The sequence below is a fragment of the Stylophora pistillata genome, chromosome 13 (assembly GCF_964205215.1).
Source record: "Stylophora pistillata chromosome 13, jaStyPist1.2, whole genome shotgun sequence".
Taxonomy (NCBI): Eukaryota; Metazoa; Cnidaria; class Anthozoa; order Scleractinia; family Pocilloporidae; genus Stylophora; species Stylophora pistillata.
The window spans coordinates 10,563,052-10,588,921 of record NC_142531.1 but is presented as its reverse complement, the minus strand read 5'-3'; the positions used below and the strand labels follow the sequence as shown (position 1 = coordinate 10,588,921).

Sequence of the window (25,870 nt, the reverse complement as noted above, 5' to 3'; positions counted from 1 at the left end):
ATGTTTCTTTTTAGGGATCTTTCCTGCGTCATTTTAAAAGGAGTACTTCTCGGTGGAGCTTCTGGAAATTCTTGGTCCGACCCTAATAACAGGGGAAGCTTTGTTACTTAAAGGTAGCATCAGTAGAAGTAAAACTAGTACTTCTACTAGTAGACTTTTACTTCTAATTTTGAATTGCGTTCCGGACCCCCAGCTTGACAAATGGGGAGGCGATAATAGCTTTGGGGACAAGGGGATTCCCGCTCTGCACGCACTGACGGATCAACTTGGCCTCGAAGATATTTTTCGCGTTCAAAATCCCTCAGGCAGTTTGTTTACCTGGTATAATGGCCCACACTCGGTCGGTTGCCGGCTAGACCGCTTTTATACTCCTCGAGCTTGGAGAACGGATGTGCGTGACCACAACAGCACTCTTTTCCCCTACTCGGACCATCACCTGGTGTCTATCACTTGTCAACTGGGGAATTCAAATCCACGCGGCCGCGGGATTTGGAAATTTAACACGCTTCTGTTAAAATCGGATAATTTCTTTTCAGACGTGGAAAATTTCTGGTCCCAATGGCGTTCTCAAAAGCCCCTCTTCACCGACCCTCGGGTTTGGTAGGATGCGTGAAAATTCCCATCAACCACAGTGTACAAACCGCAACCAACCGCAGACGCGAGCGAGCGGCTCTCGATCGGGAATTTCGTGACCTACAATCACGGGCTGATCCTAACAATGCCGCCCATTGCCAAAAATTACTCGAGATCAAAGATCGCGTGAGAGTAATGGACGACAATTTTATTTCAGGGTGTATACTCCGTAGTAAAGAGGAATGGACTGAGCTGGGAGAGAAACCGACCAGGTATTTCTACCAGCTCGAACAATCCCGCCAGTCACGCCGATGTTTCGACATTACCCTCGTTAATGCCGCTGCTGCAGCTTCACTCGTCCAAACCGGGTTTGATTATGGCTCTGAAAGAACGCCTTTACGTCTACTGGGCCCAAAATGTGTCCACGTTTCAATTTTCGTTTCTGTGGAATTCCCCGATGAAGACCTCGTTAAAATCCTGAGCTCTTATGGAGAGCTGAAATCACAAGATCTCCGCCGACTCTATTACCCGGAGGAGGGCTTTCGCCATATCCAAAACGGCGTCCGCGTGGCTGAATTCACAAAAATTCACCGTGATATCCCCAAACGCCTCGTGGTCGCCGGCATTGAGATGGGATTCAAATATTCAGGCCAGCCCACCACGTGTTACCGCTGTCAGTCAACGGAGCACGTGGTGAAAAACTGCCCTAAAAATCGCAGAGCCAAAGCACCCCCACCCCCTCCACCAGCTCAACAGACCGAGCATACCCCAGAGCCCGGCCACAACCCGACCCCAGACGGCGAACAGCCTACACCGTCGGACCCCAGCGACCAGAGCGAGGACAGCGAGGAGCTTTTTTCTCCGCCCAGCTATGCCCAGGCCGCTTCTTCCCCCATGGATGACTCCGCCATGGACACCACCACCCCCCGGCGGCGAAAACGAGACGCCCCTCCCCCTGTGAGCAGTGACGAAGAGCTCTCTGTACCTTCGAAACACCTTGCACTCACCCAGGCCCCCAGCCCAGCGATTTCCCAACCGGAATCAACCCAAGTTACCCCTCTCACGGAAGATTCACTCATCTCCTCGGCCGACAACGCCTCACCCCCCAACACACAGGAAAACTCGACCTCTGGCCTTAAAGCCTTTTTGGATGCCCTAGAACATGCCGGCCCGAACCGCTCGCTGTTTGTCGCCTCGGCCCCCGGGCCTTTTTACTACAAATGCCGGGCCTACTATCTTCAACACCGGCACGGCAACTATGCCAAGGATAAAGGCCGTAAGCAGAAAACCTCTCAGGCGACCCAGGAAATTTGGATCAAACTCCAGAACACAATTCGACAGGACGCTCTTGCGTCCCTACTCGAATTGCATCAAGAGGCCCAAAAAGCCAACAAACTCTTCCTACATTAGTCATAATGTTTAAATTTAATCCCCCCTTTTTTCTTTTACTTATGGCGGTGTCCATTTGTACGATTAACGTCAATGGCATCGCCGAATTTCCCAAACGGGAAAAAGTTTTCGCCCACCTCAAAAAATTTAATTTCGACATCTGTCTCCTGCAGGAGACACATTTACCAGACGCCCAGACAGGCGACCTGTGGGCAAAACAATGGAGCGGTCACGCACGCTGGTCTCCGGGCACAACGCGATCGGCCGTTGTGGGCGTACTTATCCATCCAAATAGCTCGGTTAAATTGGAAGATGTTTCTACAGAGATGGATGGCAGGGTTATCGTGGCCACGCTTTCTGAGCGAGGCCGTTTGGTCACTGTTATTAATGTTTAGGCGCTTACTAACCATTCTGACCGCGTAACATTCTTCGCAATCTTGTGGCGTTACGCCCATCGTAATACTGACAAGTATTCCGTTCCTGCGCAAAGCTTGGCCTGACGCAGGAGTCTGGATTTAAATTACATTGATCCACGGTTCGCTGCTTGGCCTTTGACCAGCATGAGCCACTCATGGTAAGGATAATTACACTGCGTATGCGCAAAGGGAAACTAAATTTGCAAATTTTTTTCCGTGCACGTGCGGATCCGCTACACTTTGGAATATTTCGCCGAGAGAGTTGTTTACCAGTGTTATACTTCTGGTGTTTGGTCGCTTTTTGGTTGAGGATGTTTGCATAATCAAAGTGCGAACAAAACGCGAAAAAAGCTCGTACATGTGAAGTTTGAAATTTGATTTGCTGAAGATCAAAACATAAACACGAAGAAAAAGTTTGAAATGAAGGTTAGTCTATAAATTTTGATGCCTTACTTTTATGAATCTCGAGTTTCTATGTGAAGTGTTTGATCTGATGAGAAAAGTTAATTTAGAATTACATTTTACTCTACTTCAATTGCCAAGTAAAACTGCGTTAAGTTTGATGCGGCCTCCAACCTTTAAATCACGTCGAATGACCGATCCTCTTTTCTTACGCTTTGAAGTCACTAAAGATAGAAGGCTTTAAGAAAATATAACATATTCTAGCTTCAGGATTGAGTCACTCTTACAACAGTCTAAGGCGGATTATTTTAGTGAGGTTTCGGTGGATTTTCCAAGTTATGGCTAGCGCTGACACTACCGTCATTGGCCTTTTTTGCTGTGCAAGTCTTGTGTTGGTGGGGTTGGTTGGCGAATTGATCGATACTATAGCTAGTTAGTAATTGCGTCTTCATAGCAGTAATAGTCTTGCCTCAAGTAATCCGACTTTGGCTTATCTTTTCGCTGTGTTTTAGTGGGAATTTAGCAGAAATGCCTCTTTGGGTTTGAAGTGTTAACTTGAGGAAAAACTTCGGTCGAATCAATATTTATCAGATGACTTCCTAACACCTCACCACTGTCAGTTCAATGTTTATTGATTTAATTGTCTTTGAATCCAGCCGGTCTATTTCCTAAAAAGTTTCTCATGAGTTTAAAAATTGAGCCATTTTCTTTATGTGCATGTGTCATTTGAAACGAATGGCGTCAGGTTTTTTCTGTTTATTTAGTCGAAGTAGACGATGAAGCTCGCAGATTAACATAATCAAACTTTCACTGGTTCTTCAAACATGAGACAAGTGATACACCAAATGGTTAGTTACTCAAGGGGCTGGAACTCCAACTCCAAGCTTCTTTAGACTGCTATAATCTGTTGTACTCAAGATGCCCCGCTTCCCTCAAGAGTATCTATGAACGAACCTCTCTTCAGAGGCCAAGTTTCACTAGGAAACCTCAGTAATTTATCTCAAAGTTTATCTTAATAGATCAATTTACCTTGGCAGGCGATAAAAAAAGGGTTCTATTTTTTCTATCAATTTTTAGATTGATGACATTACCATAGAAACATTATCTTCAACAAATTTGAAATGCAAATTTTTCACTTATCATTCAGTTTTTGTCACATTATGGAAACGATATTGCCTGACATTTTGAGATGGTTAAAACTCAAGGTTGTTCTGAAAATGGTTTTGCCAGTATTCTCTTATTTCTAATTTTTCTAAATATATTTGAGTAGCTCAGCTGACAGATTTTATCAAAACTAGGCTATTTGATGGGAACTGCATGTGGTAAAGATTGAGCCAATTTCAAAAAACATGCATGTACAGAAGGAAACACAATAAATCTCGCTCAAAAGTTCCTTTTTTGTTACTCCCAAAAAATATGGTCATAAAATGACACTTTTCCAAGATTAATATCCGAGCATGCATAAACTTTAGAATCTTTCATTTTGCAATCTTTTCCCTCACTGTTTTCTTTTCTGTTAACTTCTTTGAAAGGTATAACAGACCTATCAACAGTATAGGTATGTTTACTGCAAACCTTAAAGTCTATTTCATAAAAACTGCATTGACCTATACTGTTTTAATACACCTTTTTAGACGAAAATCATGCTGCATAGGGAGCCGTCGTATTTGTTTTGCATGGTGACAATTTTAAAGCTCATGCTATTTTCACATTCAGATCTAGTGCAGTAAAAACCCTATGGAGCCTCCATAAAATTTATTTCAAGTTAAAATGTATTCAAACTAGTTTGACATGCATTTCACTTTGGACTTGCATTTCACCTTGCAATGCATGTCTTGATCCTGAAATTCTTATTTCTTGAGAGTGATGACAAGAATTAACTTTAATGTTCTCTGTTGGTAAAAGAGATGTGAAGTTGCCCAATAGTTAGTACAGTAACTATAGACAGATTGGATGGCAGTGACATTTACTGTGGCAAGCTGTTATTCAAGAGATTGTCATTAGTGCTAGAAGCTCACCACTGGTTTGAGTTATCAGCCTTTCATTCTTTCTACACAACTTGCCTAACTAGCTTGTTCTTTGTGTGAGTTGTGTTAGTACTTTATTGTGATTTTATGGTACAATTGCCAATAATGATTTTGAAAGTCTTGTCTAGATTTCAATCAGAAACGGATATGACTAGTGATCAGTTGAAATAATTTTATGGTCTTAAAGAATGTTTGAGCTTCCAGGATGAGAGGTGAGTTATTTCTTAAGTGATTGATATAGAATTGCCTGCCATAAAATAGGCACTGCCAAGCCCCTTTCTTTAAAATAGGCAGCTAAGCTGGTGCTGGCATTGAGGCATAAGATGGAGGTTCAAAGTGCCCTTTTGACTAAGTCTCAGTTCTCTAAAGTCTTTTAAAGTGTAAATCATCCATTTATACAAAGGCATCTAAAAAGCTGTTCATGTTATTTTAATCTGGCATTGTTTAGTCTTGTTCCCAGGGGATACAGGCTTTGGGAAGATGTTTGGTATGCATCCTCACTGATACCATTAGTTGTACAGGTTCTTAAATGTTGTTTGGCTTCTAATAAGAGTGTTCTCAGACTGTCAGATTGTCAGACTTTTTATTCAGAAGCTGAGTATTCCATTTTCAGAGTATGTGTACTTCTGATGTGGTATGCAAGTAGAGAGAATGTGATTCAATTATTGCTGGTCACACTTTTGGGTTGCTTGCTGTTAATGGCTTAATTGTGCAAAATGTTAAGAATCACATGCAGCCCAAAGCTCAGTCAAGAGGCAAAGAACCCAACCTGTGAGGTGTAAGGGGAATGAAGTCCTGGCAAACATTCAGGGTTGAGTTCTTTGCCTTGGTTTCAGGCTGGGATCCCATTATGGGATAAGCTGGCTATCTTGTCTTTGTACACACCTCTCCACGTATGATGCAATTCTCATCTGTTGAGGTTTAGGGGAAGTTTGAACAAAGTAGAATATTTAAATTTCAAATGAAATTTTCCACATCACAAACCATATCTGTACTTTCAATTGATTATCTCACTTTTCTTTACTTGATAGTGACTCTTTGCGTGAAAGATGTGAAAAAAAATTTTGACCCAAAAAAAATATGTGCTAAAATGTTTATTTGTTGCTAAAATCGCGAGTACACTGCATTAGATGTTGCAGTTGAAGAAAATGTTCACTTAAAAGTTAATACTTTAACTGTTCTACGCCAATTTGAGAAAGTAGTGACATGTTAAATGACTTTCCATTATGCGTGTACTTTTTGATAGGCTTCTAGCATCCTTCACAAAACATATGCCTGCTATGCATGCAAGAGGCATTTTTTGGATGGGTGGGCTGTCAGATGGGGCACTGACAAGTATGGTAACTGTTTTTTTTTTTTAATTCTGTAAAAGAATCAAAGTGGCTGTGAGCCCCTGAACTCAGATTGTGGTGAATGAAAGGCTGGAAATGAACTTTTCGTGAAAGTTCATAGCTTAGGGGGTCCATGTCCATGAAATTTTTTATAATGCTTTCTTGTATACTTTTCTTTGACAAGCAGTCACAAAATTTTGTAAAAGGTTTAGTAAGTGGTATTTTGACTTGTTAATCAATGATAAAGAGTGTTTGTGTGACAAAGATTATCAAGGAGTGCCTCCTGGTACTGTTGTTAATTCTTTTCTTCTCAACAACATTGACTTTATTTTTTTTTAAATTAAAGAATTTCTCAATTTCAAGAATTTTCAAAAGCATGTGAGTTAGCTTACATTTAAAAGGTGCTTTCCTTAGCTTACGAAGAAAGCAACTGATGATTTGTTCTCGCCTGTTTTATGTAAAAGCTTCCAGCTACTGAGAAACGGGTAGAGTAGGAATGAACCTGTTCAGAGTGAGTAAAAAGTTCAGAAATATTGGGAGGAGCACAATGATTTTTGATGTCATGTAACAGAGAGGCAACCAATTTGAAGTAAAGCATTTTTATCGGTAGAATTCCCGAACAACTAAAAAGAGGAGCACTGTGAGATGTATAATGAGAAAAATACATTAGACGAAGAACCTGCTTTTGTAAAATGACGATTTTCTTTAGATGAGTATTCGTGGCTTGGCCCCAAGCAACGAGACCATAGGAAATATACGGTTCAATGAGCGAGTGGTAAATGTTTATAAGAGTAGTGAGAGGTACCAACTGTCTTAGCCTTGCAATAATACCGATGCCTTTGCTTATTTTCATGGAAATGTAGTTAATAGGGTGCTTCCAGGAGAAATTACCGTCAATTAGAACAGCTAGGTATTTAAAATATGTCTTACGTTCAAGAGATATTAATTCCTCCGAATTATTATCAAGTATTTTAAGGTTTACTTCTCGGTATGGTTTGTGTTGATAAGGATGAAAGATAACGAAATTAAATTTAGATACGTTTTAAGAAATAATTTATTTGAATTCAGCCATTCACACATATTTAATAAATCTTCATTGACGACAACTTCATGTTTGTTTAGATCTTTTCCTGCATATAGTAAATTGGTATCATCAGCAAATAGGTAAAAGTCAATTAAACTTTTTAGAGGAATGGTGCATGTCATTGACATAAATTAAGAAAAGGAACGGACCAGGTACAGAACCTTGAGGGACTCCACACACTATTCTCTCTTTGCTAGAGACAATAGAACCGATTTGGGTTGATTGCATCCTGACAGACAAGTATGACGAGAACCAGTCATTAATCAATCCTCTAATTCCTTAATGGTGTAATCTATGCAACAAAATCGAATGATCATCTGTGTTGAAGGCCTTTTTCAAGTCAATGAAAATGCCACAGGAATATAATTTTTTATCAATGTTGTTTTGAATTTTATTTAGAATATCCAGAATTGCATGTTGAGTTGAGCAGTTCTCTCTAAATCCATATTGTGATGTGAAAAATATATCATTCTTATTAATTTTACAAAAGATTTTAGGCGTTTGTACATTAGTTTTTCGAATATTTTCGAGATATAGCTTGACGTGCGAACTTCAACAATGAGGTCACGCAAAATTGCCTGACCTAAGTGCCACTAATGTAATGGCATGCAATGTGTGCAAACAAGAAAATATATACAAAAAACCCAACAAAATGTCAATGTTCAGTTGGGACATTCTCTGGCCAGTGTTCAATTAAATTGGGTGGAACACTCCTCTAGTAACACCAGCTTCCCAACTGGTTGCTTGTATTCTACAGCTTTCGTTTTAACTTTATAAACATGAATGGTGTCATCTCTTCCTGGATCGATTTTTGTGACATGCACAAGGGGCCAATCTGCTCTTGGTGTCTTCCCGTCAGTGTCCAGAACCAAATCTCCAATCTTAAGTTTACATGTGCTCCAATTCCATTTCTTTCGAGCAATCAGAGTGGGTACATATTCTCATAACCACATTGTCCAGATCTCATTAATAATGACTTGCCTCTATCTCCCCCTCTGATTTCTCACTGGAAATTTCTGTGTCTGACAAAACCCGACATGGTAAAAGATGATTTGCACGAGAGAGAGAAAAATGATTTGTTGTGATGGCTTCCAAATCATTGCCACTTGAACTGACCTTAGTGAGGGGTCTGCCATACAAAAGAGCAACATTTACTGTTTTGGCAAAAGCTGTTTCGAGGACTTCATCTGTCAGTTTTTGACCATGAAGGACAACCTTCAGAGCTTTCTTACATGACTGAACTAGACTTTCCCATATGCCACCAAAATGAGGTGCAGATGGATCGATCCAGAGGATTAAAATGCTGTAAGGTTTTGATTCAGCTCACATCTGCTCCAACAAAATTATTCCATTATCGGAGTATATATCTGTTACCGGAACACGTCTTGCCACAAATCTTTTGAGGGCGTCAATTAATGAATACCAGTAGGTCTCCAATTACTTTCCTACCTCCAGATGTATGGCCATGGTGGCCATAATGGTAAACAAACATTCATAATGCTTTCCTTGCTTGCAAAATTAGGTGCTTGAAAGTAGTTAACACCTACTCTGGTGCAAGAAGCTTTGATGAAGGAATGACTTCGAAAAAAAAAAAAAACTTCTGGTCGGAGCATTAATACCAATAATAGTTGACAGTTATTCAATGAATTAGGGGTGAATAGTGATGGAGAAATATCTGCCACATTTACTGACTCTGAGGTGAAAAACTGTTTTGGTATATACCACACAGAAACCACAAAAAAAAAATAGTTGACTTTTGTCAGCATACTGAAAAAGGGTTGGAAATTAAATTGTTGAAGCACAATTTTGTCTCTTTGGTTGCTCAGAGGTGAACATGAGTACTTGCTAATCACTTCTGATAGATTATAATAAAAGATATTAATGCCTTGTCCATGCAGTGTTCTCAAACTTTTGTAAACTGGGAGAACAGTGCTTTCTTCTGCAGATTGTTGAAAAATGTATAATGAGACAATGATATTTCACTTTTTGCATGATATCATGCTCAGTGGATGCTTGTTGTATGGAAGTTGAACATGAGTGTTTTATCTAATTTGCATCTATTCAGTGTGCCAACAATACAATAGACAGAAAAATGATAATGGAAAACATTTTCCTTTTATTATTGCAGCTGTGAAAGAGTTGTAACAGTATGTACTTTTTCTCCACAGGAGCCGTCATTCTATTTCTCCTTATAACACTGTTTGTGACAATAGCATCAGTCCTTGCTGAAGAAAGAGTTTTCAATGCCTTCACTTCATCAAAGGCCTTTTACATTATTGGCTGCTGTCATGGCCTGGCTGTGGCGTGTTTGGTCTACCTGGTTAATACCAGTGTCATCTCGATCACAAATACAACTGATCATACAGCATTAGAGGTATGCTGGCACTTCATGGCATCCTATTCCTTGTGTCTTGTCCTGTGTAATGCTGTCTTCAACTGGAATCGTAATCTGCTTGCTGTGGCCTGCACAGGTGGGAGACAAGGTAAAAAGAGAATTGAGCATGAATTGAAGTATTCTTTTGTATTTTCATTCCTTTTGGTGAGAAATTGTCTGTAAAGGGAATGACCACTGTGTGGGTTCATCAAGGCTGATATTTCCCTGTAAATTGGTGATGTTAATTTAAAGTCTATTCAAAACTTGTTTTGTTTTAGAGATTCTGAAATGTAGATTTACTGAAAACCTAAGTTTAAGGTACAAATGTTTTATTGTTGTTATTATTATTAACTATTATAATTAATATTTCATGTTTTCTGATGGATAAAGTTAAGTCCAGCTGGGTGAGGTCTGTTTAAATTGAGATAAGCCTTTCAGCCCCTAAAATTTATCATCAAGCAATGAAGTTACTTCTCTTAACACACACTGAGTTTAAATAAATTATCCAGCAAATCAGGTAATGTGAATAAATGGACTTATTAGTTGAAAGATGAACCATCTTTAAATTTCATTAGCAGACATAAAAACTGACTTGTATTTGCAAATGACTGCATTCTTAACAGTGAGAATAGAAGGTGTGTTGAAAGAAGGTGTACCCACAGACAGAGAAATTGCTGAACTTGCCGCACACACTGTGGAAATCTGGAAACGTCTCAGCCGAGCTTTGGGCATCCAAGAAACCATCATAGTACAGATACAGATTGATGAAGATAATGTGTACGAAAGGGCATTCTCATGCTTAAACAAGTGGCGTCAAATGATGGGAGGTCAGGCAAATTACGAAGCTCTAGCTCAAGCTTTGGGGCGCGAGGAGATAGCAAGAAATGATTTGATTCAAAGGTTTTGTTATGCTGTATTGGAAGAACCAGATGGTAAAGTGTGGTTTGTTGATAAAAGATTTTCTTTTGACAATAACAGCCAACATTACTTCTAAATTAAAACTAATTCCATTTTTTATGATTATGCAAATTATATAATTATATTTTTGTGATTTAATTTCAGGGGCCAATGACAACCCACAGGATGGCACAACTGCATAAGTCAGAAAGTCCAACTCCCACTGCGGAATGGGAATAATTCAGCTCTTGAATTGAATTTCATTTTTTCCTCTATTTAGTTAAGACTTCTAACATATAACTCGTGTTAGTAGCTGCAGTGAATTTTGTTGATTTGTGCAGAAGAAAAGCTTTTGTATCCTTAGAAATGAGCTAATTTAGAAAATTTCTTCTAAGAAAACTCTCTAATAGATTTTACAAGGTTGCGTGTAGATGCAAATATTATGTTTCAGTGCAATGGTTAACCTCCTTAACTTTTACCTTTTGTATTTTAAGCCGTTTTACAAAGCGTTATTTGAGCCCTGGATTTCCTAACATAGAGCGAGGTGACATGCTTTTGAAAACAAACCTTTTTTCATTGAAAAATTGATTAAAGAGAGTTTTCTGGTCGCACTGTCAAAGAAACGCCTAAATAAAAAGGTTTTGTTCGCAAGCACAAATATCTTTTGGATTCGACTCTGAGACACTTGAGTTAGGCGCGCATTAAAGTGATTCTAAGAAGGACTCACAACACATCAATGCCCAAGAACGTAAACTATACTACTATTGTTATCATTAAGGACGGCATTGAGAAAGCCAAAACTGAAAAAATGACAACTAAACAGCTCGAACAGTCGCGTGAGCGGGCTTAAATGAGAGGTATCGAACTGTCCCATTCAATTTAAAAGAGCTCGTAAAACTTGGCATTTGCTCGAATTGCTCGCAAAAATTACACGGGTGCTCGCTTGCTCGTGGTCGCAAAATTTTTGCAACTGCTCGCATGCTCGCATTCTCGTTAACTTGTTCTCGATTGCAGGAAATTTTGTTAATCTTGCTTCGTAGTTATTTTTTTACAGAATTTATATAAACGATAAAGCAGTTGTGATATGGTTAAAATAAAGAGGTTGAAACATCCTTACCTCTGGCTTCAGTCTTTCTTCAAGAGTTCAGCCTGTGGCTGACTTGGAGGCGCTGTATGTATTATCGGGAAAACGCACGAAGCGCTATGACAAGCATTTCGTTGATTGGCTTATTCTTTATCATATTTGATCGTCACAGGCTTTCTGCTTGAGAGGGGTACAGTTCCGCAGTTCAAATATGTGATCTTTCATCTATTGACTTGCTTCTTCATCATCTATGGGTATATCACAAACTCACAACGTGACCAGCTCCCAGTTGGGTTAGCCTGATTGCTTAGTTAGCATTCTGATTCCGTTCAGGGAGATGAAGAAAAAAAAAAAAGAAGGCCTGGTCGCAGCCTATTAACAAGTGCCCAAAATATTTCATTTCTGTTAATACTTGGTTCTTATTAACCGAGCGGGAGGTCTGTATGGGAGAATCTTGACCGAGGTCGCCAGGAGAGACGGAACGCAGTGGGGTCTGTACCAGCGACCGAGGTCAAGATTCTCCTATATAGATCGACTTAGCTCGGTTAATAAGATGTTTCTTATATGGGTGTGTCTCATATCCCAATTTTTTTATATTCTTGGTACCTTTTTTTTTTTTCTAGACCGGTCTAGATGCCGGTCTAGATGCCGGTCTAGATGGGAAAATCTAGACCGCTTTTAATATTAATTTCGGCCAATCAAATTCGTGAATTCGGTAGTTCCCAGCCCTTGTGAGACACAGCCATATATAATAGTTTATACTGGTTTTGCTTGTACCCTCAGTAGATTCTCTTTCATTACTGGAAGCTAGCCCTAAATTTGTTGTTTCTTTGACCAGTATCCCGGGTATTTTACCTAATGACTTAAACCTTTCGTTTGAGCAAGGAAACATGACTGTAACACGATCTATTTACCAGGAAATTCTGATAAATTAAGAGGAAGCTCGACGTGACGGGAGATGACATAATCTTTTGTGGAGACAACATTACTAGCGAACCTATGTTGATCTTATAAATGCCCATTTTTTTAGCAAATTATCAGGGTTTGTAGATATGATGGATTTTCCAGTGGGCAATGGGAAATAAAATGAACGGGCTCAATATATTTCAACAGTGTACTCGGATCGCATTTTGTAGTGTTTTAATCAACCTTGGAAGCTTCCTGGCCACTAGTAATAATAGCTATTATGATCTGATGCCAAACGGTGGCATACGAAACCCGATTAAACAAAACAGCATTAATAACAGCCCTCGGTCGTTTGGGCTTCACCGGCTCACAGAAATTCTTAAATGAAATGTTGCTTTAATTATTTTGATCAAAAGCTAATGGCTGAGTCAAACGAGGAGACTCGTCTAGAAACTATGTTTCCATGTCGCGCGGAAACACGAAATGTAAGAATTCTTCACGAAGGGCACCCGCGAAGGTAGAAAGTAATCTAGAGAAATACTATTATTACTAGTACTATTTGATCTTCAGAGCTACCACTAGAGTTTGTCAGATCCGTTCGGTTGTTATTGGTTAGATTCTGAGAAGCCCCCAGATAAATAAAGTTTCATGGCGTTGAATCTTTTTCAGTCAATTAGCGGGAAACCAGTTTGCCGATCATCAAAACCGAAGCCCGAGATGCTTGTTAGACCGAATGTCACGTTATTTACATTTCAAAAGAATTAGATAACCAAAAAAAACATACCTTCCATTTTAGCGTCGGGCTAAAAGAGATGGAAAACTTTATATCGCGGGCTTTGGATCTGGTACATCTCCTTGAGAAAAAACTCTTGAAGTTCATAAGCATCCACCCTAACTGACTCACGTGTAGTTACGACTGAGACATAATTTGGCATTAAGCAGGGGACAATTGGTTGTAAGATGCTGGGACTGATTGAACCGCCCTAGCTTTGCACCAATTGTTCTGTTTTGGAAGTGTTAGCTAGATTATTAGCTATTACTTAAGGCAATACAAAGTAACCTATTAATAAAAGAGAGTTTTCGGCCAGCGGAAAACTTTTACGAAGTGCGCGCTGCTCGCCATCTGTATTTTCTAAAGTGTTCACTGCTCGCAAGAAAAAAAATTTGACAACTGCTCGTACTCGCAAAATTAAAAACACTGCTCACATGCTCGAAAAGACCATTCGATACCCCTGAAATGCCCAAGTCTCTATCATGCGCCACAATGCCCGACAAATAATGATAAGAATGTCACCTATGTCTTTATCTTTTCTCATTATATTAGTTCTAATGCTAATTTGTACCTAACTCAAACCTTTTACTGCGTTACGGTTATAACCGTAACGGTGGCCAATTTACCATTTCAACTTTGTTGATATATTCAAATCATTTCGTTATCCCCACCGACGCAGCCCCAAACAGTTTCTTTAGAAACTATCAGCCTTCTTTTATTGCAACGAGAAAGACTCGATCACCTGCCCTACGGTATACATAACAGTTGCATTTGTATCAAAATAATTCCATATTTTATATAGATATAGTCAAACGCGCATCTGAGAAAAAATGGGATCACAGTTCTAAACATATTAACTTTTTCTGGTAATCATTGGGGAAAATTACCAGGAATATATCGACATAAAAGAGAAGAGTATATAGAGAATGAAAAAAGGAAGATGCAAAAACAGAGTGAAACGCGGAAAAACTTTAAAAGCAATACTCAACTGCAGAGAAATAGATTTGACACAAAACATTTAATTACTCTAGCAACTGTTCTAGTTACAAAAGTTCATCGAGGTAGAGGCGGATAATTTGTTGCGCTAGGAAATGGAAATTACACAGATGTCTTTATGTATTTGTCTTTATGAAGATTCATACGAGGGAAAAGTCCTGAAAAAAATTAACATCGCAGACAGTTTGACTGCAGACTTTAAATTGTGGCATTGTGGGTGCTCTAAAGACGAAGTCAGTATCTTCCGTTGTGGTCAGATCATAGCCTGCGAGAGACGCAAAGCGACTGAAAAACGATGGCGATGACAAATTTAACGGGAACTGGAACATAGATGAAGACATCTGTAAGCAAGCGATGCTCTCGCTCTATGGAAGATGGATTACGAGATCAATCAATAACTCTCTCAGTGGTCGGAATTTTCTTCATCTTCACAACATTCCTTGGGAATTCTCTTATCCTTGTTTCCCTTCATCCACCGTCCAAACTCTTGTATCGCTCTCTGGCAACAACTGATCTATTGGTTGGTGTTGTTAGCCAGTCTCTCTATGTTAGCTACTGGATGTCCATAGCTTACGAACATTGGAGTCTCTAGATCTGTCGATACCTTGTCTATGCTCTTTACGCAGCAAGCTATACATTATGCATAGTATCTCTGTCGACAATGACAGCCATAAGCGTGGACACACTTCCCGCTCTGTTACTGGGGCTGAGATATTGACATGTTGTAACTTTGAAGCGCATATATGTCGTTGTGACCACATTTTGGGTTCTATCTATTTTCGTTGCTTTATGCCTCATTTTAGAACACAATATAACCTTTTGGTTTGGTCGTATCTATGTACCATCTTGCCCTGTAATCACAATTGCTTCGTACGCAAAGATTTTTCATGCTCTCAGTCATCATCAGACTCAAGTGCTCGATCAAGTAGGCCAACCAAATTCATTCAACATTGCGCCGCGATACAAAAAGGCGGTGTAAAGCGCTCTCACTGTGCTTACAGGTAGGGTTAGTGGCTTGTTATGCGCCATATAGTATACTGGAAATTATGATTCTCTATATTAAAACATATCACCCGTATGTGCTTGTCATATGGGAAATAAAAGTTATCGTCGTTTTCTTTAATTCGACGTTAAATCCGTTTATATACTGCTGGAAGATAAATGAAGTAAGACAAGCAATGTAAAGGAGACAATTAGAAACGCACTTTGCTGTTAATGAATTCGTAAATTGTGACAGTTGAATATCTATTGAGGCTTTGAAAGTCAATTTATAAAAAATACGATCGCTAGAAGGGAAGGTAAGGTGGAGAAAAAATTGAACTTTTATTTGCATCCATATCATATAGAAAGACGTTCCTGAGTTAAGATTGCCGCATAAGGTTTTTAGAAGAGAAGGAAGTGACACATGCTTGTCGTTCGATAAGAACAATAAAGAGTTCAACAGATCGTGCACAAGCCATAGACTTTTGATCACGAAAACTTTATTTATGCAAATCATCAGATCGAGGAACATCAGAAGGTCAGGGAACAATTTCTCAGTAATTCCGTGTTTCTTTCTTGCTCACATCTAAGAAAAAAACACTACCCATGATAAAAAAATTCTCAAGGTAGAACGGGTTCGTTGTTTCATTCTGTTTAACTTTGTTTCAAATGAGACTGAAGTAAACGAAAAACGAAAATTATAATCTTAATGAGGAAAACGTGTGAATGAGTTTGCTCTACTAGCTGTTAAAATTTATTGGTGCGGTCAACACTTAAAATGAAATTGATCATTTCGAGTCATTGCAGGTTCTGATATATTTCTTACGCGGAGTGTATGTCAATTGTGTACCCAAGGTGATTTTTGATGAAAAAATAAGTTGGAATTGAACACGCATTCAATGTTTGATTCTTCCAGAGATTTCTAAGGCATAGAAGCAACGAAAGGCGCAATCACGTGTCATAGGTATGTCTGAAAATTGAATTATTCGTCATGTTTTGTGCGCGTGGACTGTAGGTCAAGCGGTCCGATCGAACTCGAGACCTAAGTTCCGTTTTTCAAGGCCCGCGGGGTAACTTAATTAACGGGCATGCAAAGCTAAACTACTTTTTTTTCTCAAGGTGGTGGTTTCAAAAATTGTAAAAAGTTATACAATAAAACTATCACTGAGCTATAAAAACAAAATAGACCGGGTTAGAGCCCGAGAACCTTTTTCTCTATTCTTAACATCTTGATTTCTAAATATGGCTTTGGGCCTGATAAATGACTGGGTCTTTCACTACATTGTCTTCTTGGGCAGAGCACTTTACTCCCACTGTTCCTCTCTCCACTAAGGCCGAGGAGTATAAATAAACTGGGTACCAGCGGATTGTCAGGGAAGGCTAATGAATTGCGGAAGGTAACCATGAGATGGAATGGCATTCCAACTCCCCCCCTTTCCCTCTCTGGGAAAAGATTCTTCTAGGAAAGAGTTTGTGAATCACGAGCCAAAGGCGAATAGATATACCGACACCTGATCATGAATATATTAAGCCTAAAGAAAAGAGGGAAAGGCCAAATTAAAAATAATTAGCATAAGCATACTGTATATATATCTTTTTAAATTTAATTGAATCGCTTGAAATTCCTAAACAACAACTGATACCCTCAAGAAGTTTGAATAATGTTTTCTTTGAAATTTCGAAAACAAGTTTACTCGCGTGAGAGGACTTTATCTTCCGTTTGCATTAGCCAGAACCAGTTCAGGTGGACCAGGCACTGAGGGAAGGAAGAATTTTATTTTCAGCAGTGATCTTATCTGAAGAGTGTGTTATTTGGTGCGAACTACAGTATGGTCCTTGCAACAGTAGAAGTTGAAACAGATAGGGAAACAATGGGAGTGTATAGAGATACGAAGTCTCATAGCTACAGTCTAAGCGTTTTCGATAGGTGAGAACCAGATGACAAATTATTTTGATTAGTAACTAGGAAATCAGCCTGTTTTTTTCCTGAAAAAAAAAAAATTTCGAGCTAATAGAGAAATTCATCAACACCCAACCAAAGACTTTTAGATTCTACGGATCAGGAAATTATTATGACTCTGACTGCAGTAAGTAATTTACAAGTATTGTAATTTGAAGTGCCCCTGCACGAAAAAATCATGTGATTAACTATTAATAATATACATGAAAAAATACGAGGTAGCTTCTCATAACTACGCAGAAGAAAAGCGCGCGCTCCTCGAGTAAAAATAATTTATTCAAACCCTGCAAATGACATTGACCTTGACATTGACCTTGACATTGACATTGACCAGTCATTCTGACCAATCAGAATGTCTGGTTTGTTTCTTTCTTTGCACTGAATTAAGGCCCTGTTTACAAGCAGTTAGGGTAACTCTAGTGCTAGGGTTACCCTGGCAGGAGGGTTACCCTAACGCTCCCACATTTCTTCTTTTTTTTCATCGACGTGTTTACAAGGCAGCTAGGGTTATCCTAGCACTAGGGTAACCCTAGCTGAGCACGAAGGTTACCTTAGCGCTAGGGTAACCCTAGCTGCCTTGTAAACGCTCTGCTGGGGATAACTCGCCTACCCAGGACAACTTTTTACTTGTTTCCAGACCCTTTGGACATTGATAACAATGCGTGCGGTTACCAAGCATAGGTTAGTTGTCCCGGGTGGTAGGGTAACCCTACCTGTGAAATTTTGCTTGTAAACCCGGGCTATGTTTGACCCGCCTGCTAGGGTAACCCTAGCACAAGAGTTACCCTCCTTGCTTGTAAACAGGGCCTAACTCTCTTCTGCACTGAATTAACTCTCTTCTGCAATGAATTAATTGAAAACTGCATTCATCTTAACCAATCAGAACTAAGTAATTTTTTCATGTATATTATTAAGTTTGAAATACGATTAGTCAAAAGAGAGGCGCTAGTTTTCAGGACTAGTCACGGCGTTTGTTTTGATATTTCCTTGGCATAATGATTCATTACTCCTACTATGAGTGTATCGATATGTATAATTTTTGTACGGAAGCCGAAAAGGGAAAATCCAAAAATATTTTTCAAATCCCGAAAAGTATTTCAAATCGCAATATTCATTTTAAACTCACTGTCGAAAAGTTTGACAAATCCAAAGATATTTTGCAAAGCCAAAAAAAACATTTAGAAATCCAAAAAAATTTTTTCGAAATCGGAAAATATTTTGCGAATCCAAAAAAATATTTTGAAATCCAAAAAAATGTTTTCAAAATCCGAAAATATTTTGGAAATCCAAAAAAATATTTTGTCACGTGCTATTTGCGCCAGCAGTCACCCAGCGTTACACCGGTGTTTTTTTGCCATATCCCGCATGATCCCGCATACAAAATGGCGAAGGAACGAAGATAGAACATGTTCTGTCATAAATGTGGAAGAGAATATGGGAACAATGAAACATTCTGCCGTTGTTGTGGAACACTAAAATGGCGTGAAGAGGAAAGTGTGTTGTCCAGCTCGAGAGACGAAAGATTGGCTATAGAACATTACTTTAATAAGGGATTTCGTTACGAGGCATTGTTCACTTTCTGGCAGAATACCATGGGATTTCAATGAACGTGAGGACTTTGAAGAGAAGGCTACGTCACTATGGGTTACAAAGGAGAAACCACCTTCATTCAGAACGCACTGTTCGGGAAATAGTTAGACGAGAAATTATTGTAAAATGTGGCTGACAGGCCTACACGACTCCCCAGCGCGTGTTTAGAGTAGCCTATTCAAAGTTTGGCCCCATTGAGTATGTCTTTGGGCGACCGTCCTATTTTGTAAGATACGAGAAACGGATTTTTGTATATTTCGTTGAGTAGTGGTTGTGTGTCTCATGAGAATTTGCTTTAAGTTTGACACTGATGGTTGGTATTGTGTAACACAAAAGGCAAGATTCGTTGGTTCGTCTTTTGTTTCTGTTGAAGAGCTAATTTCCTGTTTTTTAATTCACTTCTGAGAGGGTTGTGCTAATGGGGTCCTCTAGGTAGCCTCTCTTTAGCAAATGCGCTTCATTTGTAATTTTCTCCTCAAATATTGTTTGAGAGGACTTTGTTCTTAGAAGTCTAAGGGTCTCCCCTTTTATGAAGTCTCTTAATTCCTTCCTTCCCGCCATGTCTCGCCATTCATCCCATTTTTCATTATCGACACGGAACGTGTGTAAAACATAGAGGGGTGTTGGGTGCCAATTCGACGAGTTTACTTGCGTGAGAGGACTTTATCTTCCGTTTGTACTAGCCACAACCAGTTCAGGTGGACCAGGCAAAGAGAAAGAAAACTTTTATTCTTAACAGTGATCTTATCTGAAGATTGCGTTATTTGGTCCGAACTACAGTATGGTCCTTGCAACGGTAGTAATTGAAACAGATAGGGAGACAATGGGCGTGTATAGAGATACGAAGTCTACACGGCCACAGTCTAAGCGTTTTCGATATGTGCCAGAAGTGAGAACCAGATCACAATTTTTTTTATTTGTACCTAGGAAATCACCCTATTTTTTTTTCCTGAAATAAAAAAGACCTTTTAAGATTTAAACATAAAATCTTATAGTAGTGTCTGTATTTCTTCCGAATTCCCTGATTTGCCTTAAAACGAACTGCTACACGTTTAACTTTAGCTTCTTGGAGGTTTTTAACTACAATGTGATATGTAAACAGATCACTGATCTTGACCAACTCGATCAACAGGTTTATCAAGTCCAGAAACCGTCAAAACCTTGGCTATAGACTCAAAGCAAATCACATGGCCGACATGACTGAAGAAGAGATCAGACAGAAGAAAGGACTACTGACGGATAAAGAACCTGATGTACTGAATGGCGGGAAGAGATTTGAAATACCGGAGGGTACCAATGTCAAAACCCTACCTGATACCGTTAATTGGGAAAAATCGGGTGAGAGGAAAGAACTCTTATAATAGATAAATACAAAGAAACAGAGTAGTCGCCAAAATTAATAAAAAAAAACACAGACGTCACTCTTACCTTAGTGAATTAGTCAGCCTTCTGGTTTCCATCAAGAAGCAAAAACTGATAGGCGAGGCTTAAAGAATTGTTCAGAAAGCAATTCTTGAAAATTCCAGATCGGGTGGGATTCATGTTAAGCACTTAGTGGTACTATGGAAAACAAAGGAGTAAAATTATTGATTCAACACTTAGAGCCCTGTCAGTGAACTTTACTGAAAAATGTTCTACTGTTTCACCAGGTGCAGTAAATCCGGTAAGAAGTCAAGGGATTTGTGGCTCGTGTTATGCATACTCTGTTACTGGTGCCATGGAAGGGGCCTATTTTATCAAGGTTTGCGAACAAAAAGATGTCACAGCGCTTTAATATTAATTGTTGCTGGCATCGTGGACAGTTAGCACCGTCCCCTTAGAACATGGCGCTTGTCAGACTAATTGGATTCTACTCCGGTTTGTTTCAGTTTGTGTTTTAGGCTGATGATGAGTACCTTGAAACTACTTTTTATCATTTTCTGAGGTTTTTCATCGGATACGACGCACAGCGGACATAAATTTGAGGACCTTATGAGAGTGAATTAGCTTGAATTTGTTGTAGGAGACATCTCTTACTATCCGAGGTCGTACTGTAAGTTACGGATAGACTTTTTCCCCGCGGACTTGAAACCAAGGCGCGAAGCACGCAGGCCATAAATCCGAGCAGAAAGTACGAGGTTCCGTAACTCACAGTACAGACCGAGAAAGCGAAGTTAAGTAGGTCATTGTTATGTCCGCTCCGGGTCCGAGTAGAGGGGGAAGACTTCAAACCTTAGAATTAGCTGGCCGTATGGTGAAATATGGTCCAATAAATTGACCAATTATATCGCACGTACTAATTGAGAGATGTAGTAAAAAATTTTTGACTGTAGAGGAGGGGCACGTCCTAACCCTTTTTGGCCAATTCTGTCGCCAGGACGGTGAAAGACTTTTGATGTCACATACCGTACATAATTTCATTATCGAATATGATATTATTGTAGACTGGAACCCTCCTAAACCTGTTTGAACAGCAACTTATAGACTGCTCGTGGGGGTTTGGTAACCGAGGGTGTAAGGGAGGATATCCACATCGAGCAATGCAGTGGGTCATTAAACATGGTGGACAGTTATGGAAAATATTTGGCTCAGGTAAAAAGATTGAAGAAACTTCATCAAACAATTTTAGGAGTATACTTATTGTGTTCTGCTCTTCCTGTTAATATCCCAACTGTCAAGAACTCATTTTACTAAAATAAGGACTACGTTTTTTACACTCAATGGTGGATTTAGGGGGAGGGGCCCGGGGTGCCTACACACCCCCCCCCCCCATATTTTATGTTAAAAAAGAATCGCAGAAGGAAGAAAAGCCGGTAGGTGTACACTGACGAAAAAACAGCCCCCCCCCCTCTGTCATGGAAGTGTTAGGAATTTATTTATTAAATGTAAATTATTTTTTTGTATTCTCTTAGGATCAGTGTAGTTCGTGATTATTTGTATCTGTTACGTAATTTTTATTCTTCACTTGTGTAAACTGTTGTGTAATTAACCTTTATTGTGTATATCAAATAGTTTTCTTCATTCTTTTCGGGCACCTTGCGTCCATGGGTATTTAAGGATTTGGGTGGTTTGGTACGGGGTGGTTTTGTTTTTGAGAGAAGGTCACCGGCGGTGAAGGTTTGAAAGTTACCAAGACTCGTTCGGATCAGAGCACGTTTTAATCACTGAAGAGTCATTCAGCAAAACCGTTCCTTTACACGACAAAAGATCCATTTGTCGGGGAGCACATGTGTGCCGAGAAGCTGGCCGAAGAAATTAAAGCGCAGGACTTGAAGGAAAAGGAGAAGATTATCTTCTGTTAGACAGTAAGCCAGTGAAGACAACTGAGTCAAGAAAGATCTGAGCGAAGACCGAATTACGTGAGGTTGGAAACTTCTACGTTTAGCTGGGTTAAACGTGAGTTCGGTTTGTGAATTGTGAATTTGGTTTGAATTGTGAATTTGGTTTGTCAGTCGTTTGTTGGTGGAGCGTGGTGATTTGTGGACGGGAGAAGAACACGGGCGTAAGGTGAAACCCAACCGAACTGAACTAGAAAAAAAAAACCTTTTTTTTATCTTAATAGTAATAATCTTGTAAATAGTTTTAGTGTACTGTAGTTTAAGTTAGCGTATTCCTGTAAATTAATTAGATCATTGTATTATCGTTATTGTTAGTCGCTTTATTGTTGTAATTAGCATAATAAATATCTCTAGGCCTACGTTTAGTTGTATTGTGGCGTGTGTTCTCGGGCTCGTTTATGTTCTGTGTTTTGTTTGCGTTAGGGGGCACCCACCTTTGTGGCGCGGATTCGTCACATATTTTTGGTGTCAGGAGTGGGATCGCTCCTTAACAGTTTACATAAACAGCTCAACAGGAGACACGCAAGGTAATAGTATACGATTATTTAATATGGCTACTGCGGCGATCGGCTATGATTCCTGGGTCCTTAAAGATCTTAGAGCTGAGGCTATCAAACGAGGTATTCATTTTTCTCCTAAGGATGGTGTTAAGACTCTAGCGAGCAAACTCAGAACTTCAGATCGCATAGGTCAGAGTTTCGATGCACCAGAAGAAAACCTTGCGGAGGAAACTTTGGAGACTGGTCTTAGTTTTGAGCAGAGATTACAGTTACAAGAGCGTGAGCTGCAGATGTTAGAACTGCGGAAGAGAATTAGTCAGGAACACAGAGAAATGAGGGAGTTAGAAAGGGAGGTGGAGAGAGAAAGGCGTCAGGCTGAAAGGGAATTAGAGAGGGAGAGAAGGGAGTTTGAAACTCAAAAAGCCCAAGAAGAAGAAAGGCGTTTGGTACGAGAGGAGGAGAGACTCAGAAACCTTAGAGCTGAAAAGGAAGAATTTGCTATAAGGGAGTTTGAAAGGAAACAGGTAAGTGACAATGAGGTTAAAAGGCCCAAGTTTATCAAAATCAGGGAAATGAGGGAGAGTGAAGATATAGATGATTTTTTCCGGATTTTTGAAATGACTGCAAGGGCGCAATTCTTACCCGAGGGGGAATGGGTTGGTAATTTAGTACCCAAGCTCACTGAAAAGGCTAAGTCTATTTATTTAGAAATCCCAGACCCTGCATGCCAGGATTACCACGAGAGTAAGGCAAGCATTATTAAAGCCTACCAGTTAACCGCAGATCACTATAGATATAGGTTTCGAACCTCAGAGAAAAAGCCCGACGAGGACTTCGTCCACTGGGGAAACAGAACCCGAAGGTATCTCAGCCGCTGGATAGCTGTTGCCGAGGCTACTGGTGATGCGGATAAGATAATTGAACAGGTATTGATGGAGCGACTTCTTGATGCGGTAAGTCCTGAGCTTAGAGCTTGGTTAAAGGAGCAAAAGCCCAAAACTGCTGAAGAACTTGGCAACCTTGCTAATTTACATGTTCAATCTAGGAAAGGGCCACTTGTTGATGGTAAGTATATGTCAACCGCTAGTTATGAGAAATTTGGGAAAAAGAAGAGGCCAGATGTTAAGGCGGATAACTTATTGTCTGAACAGAAACAAGACCAATACCATGTAAGACCCTCCAAACCATCCTCCCCTCCAGCCCGTAGAACCACGAGGCCTGAAATTAAATGTTACAGATGTGGTAAACCAGGTCACATGTCGTTCAACTGTGGAAAGGGCCGTGGGAAGCCTTCACAGGGATACCTCCTGTGTATGACACCCCTAACGTCAGAACAATCTCAGTTCCCTTCTTGCAATGTTAGAGGTAAAATAAACGGGAAAATTGCAGAAATGGTCATTGATTCTGGTTGTACTAGGACTCTAGTCCAGAAAAGATATGTAAACAATACAGCCTTCACAGGGGAGAATATCACAGTATTAACAGCTGCGGGAGAACGTCTTACAGTCCCACTTGCAAACGTTGAATTTGACAGCAAAGAAGGTAAACACGTAGAATTAGTAGGAGTGTTGGAGAGGCTACCCGTAGATTGCTTACTTGGCAGGTCGTCTTTTGGAAGAACACTGTCGAGACAAAATGTTTTGGACCAATGGGAGAGAAATGTTCTAGCTGATGACATTGGTGGAGATGAGGCCTTCGTGATGACTAGGAGACAGAAAGCATTACAAGAAGCCCAATTGAAAGCAGACGAGCTAATTGACAGGGAAAATTCACTCGCCGTCAAGAGTTTAGCGAAGAAAGAAATAAAGCCTGAAGCTCCAGAGGAAGGAGATTTGCAAAGGTTATTTGAGGGCATGGTACAGGAAGAGACAAGTAAGAAGAATCCTGAGAGTGATACTTTGATAATAGAACCTAGTAAAGTTAAACCTCCAGTAAACATCCTAGATAGAGACAGAAACCAGCTGATAGCGGATCAGAAGTCAGACGTGACTCTCGAGAAAGTACGCAAGGAATCATCCAAAATGGCACCACAAGAATCGGATGGGTACTTCTTCACTAACGACCTCCTGATGCACCGTAAATATCTTCCCGAAGAACATAATGGAACAAGGTTTGTTGATCGAATTGTAGTACCAGAATCCTATAGGAATGAAATCCTGCGTGTTGGTCACACAATCCCCTTGTCAGGTCATATGGGTAGCAAGAAGACAGTTGAACGCATAACCGCACATTTTTTCTGGCCTGGTCTAAGCTTTGATGTTCGCAAATATTGCGCAACTTGCCCGCAATGTCAGGTGGTAGCCAGGAAGCTGAAGTCAAAAAGGGCACCCTTGAGGCCTGTAGATATTGTTACTGAACCCTTTAAGAAAATTGCCATCGACATTGTAGGAGAATTACCCAGGACAACAACGGGTTACAGGTACATTTTAACAATCGTAGATTATGCTACACGATACCCAGAGGCCATTCCTTTACGGTCAACGAGCTCAAAAGCGGTCGCAGATGCATTGATTCAGTATTTCTCTAGGGTGGGTATCCCCGATAAGATAGTGTCTGACCAGGGCTCCAATTTCATGAGTAAGCTTATGGCCCAGCTGTATGAGCAATTAGGCATAACTAAGATTAAGACATCAGTGTACCACCCCCAGGCAAATGGGTTAGTGGAGCGTTTCAACGGCACTTTAAAGAGTATGCTGAGGAAGTTTGTTCGAGAGCGGGTTCAAACCTGGGACAAGTATCTCCCATACTTACTCTTTGCTTATAGAGAGATTCCTTGTGAATCCACTGGTTACTCGCCCTTTGAATTACTTTATGGACATACGGTGAGAGGACCCCTCGCCGTTATCAAGGAGACTTGGTCGGAAGGATCATCTTTAGAAGACAATCTGATAACTCATGTCCTTGAGATCCGAAGAAGACTTGCAACGATGCAACAAGTTGTTCAAGAAAACTTGAAGCAAGCCCAAGGTAAGCAGAAACGGTTGTATGATATTCATAGTTCAAAACGACACTTAGAAGTTGGAGACAAAGCCTTAGTTTTGCTTCCCACCCCTGGGAGTAAATTAGAAATGAGATGGCAAGGACCCTTCAAAGTCATTAGAGCACTAGAGGACGGATTGAATTATGAGCTTGATACAGGCAAGATGTACAAACAGCATCGCACTTATCACATTAATTTGCTTAGCAAATGGCAGAGCCGTGATGAAATGGCTGCTTTAGTAATGGCGGAGTCCCCAGAGATGCCACTACCGCACGAAAGCAACGTTTTCCC

The 25,870-nt window shown here is 40.0% G+C and overlaps 2 protein-coding genes across 3 annotated transcripts; both read left to right on the top strand.

Annotated features, from left to right (window-relative positions):
• Positions 1-1,957: 1,957 nt before the first annotated feature.
• On the top strand, positions 1,958-11,609 carry LOC148717584 (death domain-containing protein CRADD-like). Of its 2 annotated transcripts, none has more exons than XM_088742878.1 (4): positions 1,958-2,804; positions 9,391-9,693; positions 10,220-10,528; positions 10,659-11,609. In XM_088742878.1, the coding sequence occupies exons 2-4, from the start codon at positions 9,612-9,614 to the stop codon at positions 10,694-10,696; spliced, it is 429 nt and encodes a 142-aa protein (XP_088599004.1). In that variant the 5' UTR covers positions 1,958-2,804; positions 9,391-9,611; the 3' UTR covers positions 10,697-11,609. The 2 variants fall into 2 exon arrangements, with proteins under 2 accessions (XP_088599004.1, XP_088599003.1); XM_088742877.1 differs by having other exon boundaries at positions 2,487-2,804; positions 9,391-9,705.
• An 8,334-nt stretch (positions 11,610-19,943) lies between these two features.
• Positions 19,944-25,870, top strand: LOC148717583 (uncharacterized). Its single transcript, XM_088743733.1, has 5 exons — positions 19,944-20,120; positions 20,432-20,523; positions 21,206-21,353; positions 22,594-25,566; positions 25,784-25,870. Exons 1-5 carry the CDS (start codon positions 19,970-19,972, stop codon positions 25,816-25,818), a joined length of 3,399 nt encoding a protein of 1,132 aa, XP_088599859.1. The 5' UTR covers positions 19,944-19,969; the 3' UTR covers positions 25,819-25,870.

Excerpts from the sequence above, each read along its gene's own strand:
- LOC148717584 (XM_088742877.1), top strand. The coding sequence starts at position 9,612 with ATGGCATCCTATTCCTTGTGTCTTGTCCTGTGTAATGCTGTCTTCAAC. Across the intron at positions 9,706-10,219 it reads CTGCACAGGTGGGAGACAAG|TGAGAATAGAAGGTGTGTTG; the intron begins GTAAAAAGAGAA and ends CATTCTTAACAG. Across the intron at positions 10,529-10,658 it reads TGTATTGGAAGAACCAGATG|GGGCCAATGACAACCCACAG; the intron begins GTAAAGTGTGGT and ends ATTTAATTTCAG.
- LOC148717583 (XM_088743733.1), top strand. The coding sequence starts at position 19,970 with ATGGCCGACATGACTGAAGAAGAGATCAGACAGAAGAAAGGACTACTG. Across the intron at positions 20,121-20,431 it reads CGTTAATTGGGAAAAATCGG|GTGCAGTAAATCCGGTAAGA; the intron begins GTGAGAGGAAAG and ends CTGTTTCACCAG. Across the intron at positions 25,567-25,783 it reads AAACTTGAAGCAAGCCCAAG|CAAATGGCAGAGCCGTGATG; the intron begins GTAAGCAGAAAC and ends TAATTTGCTTAG.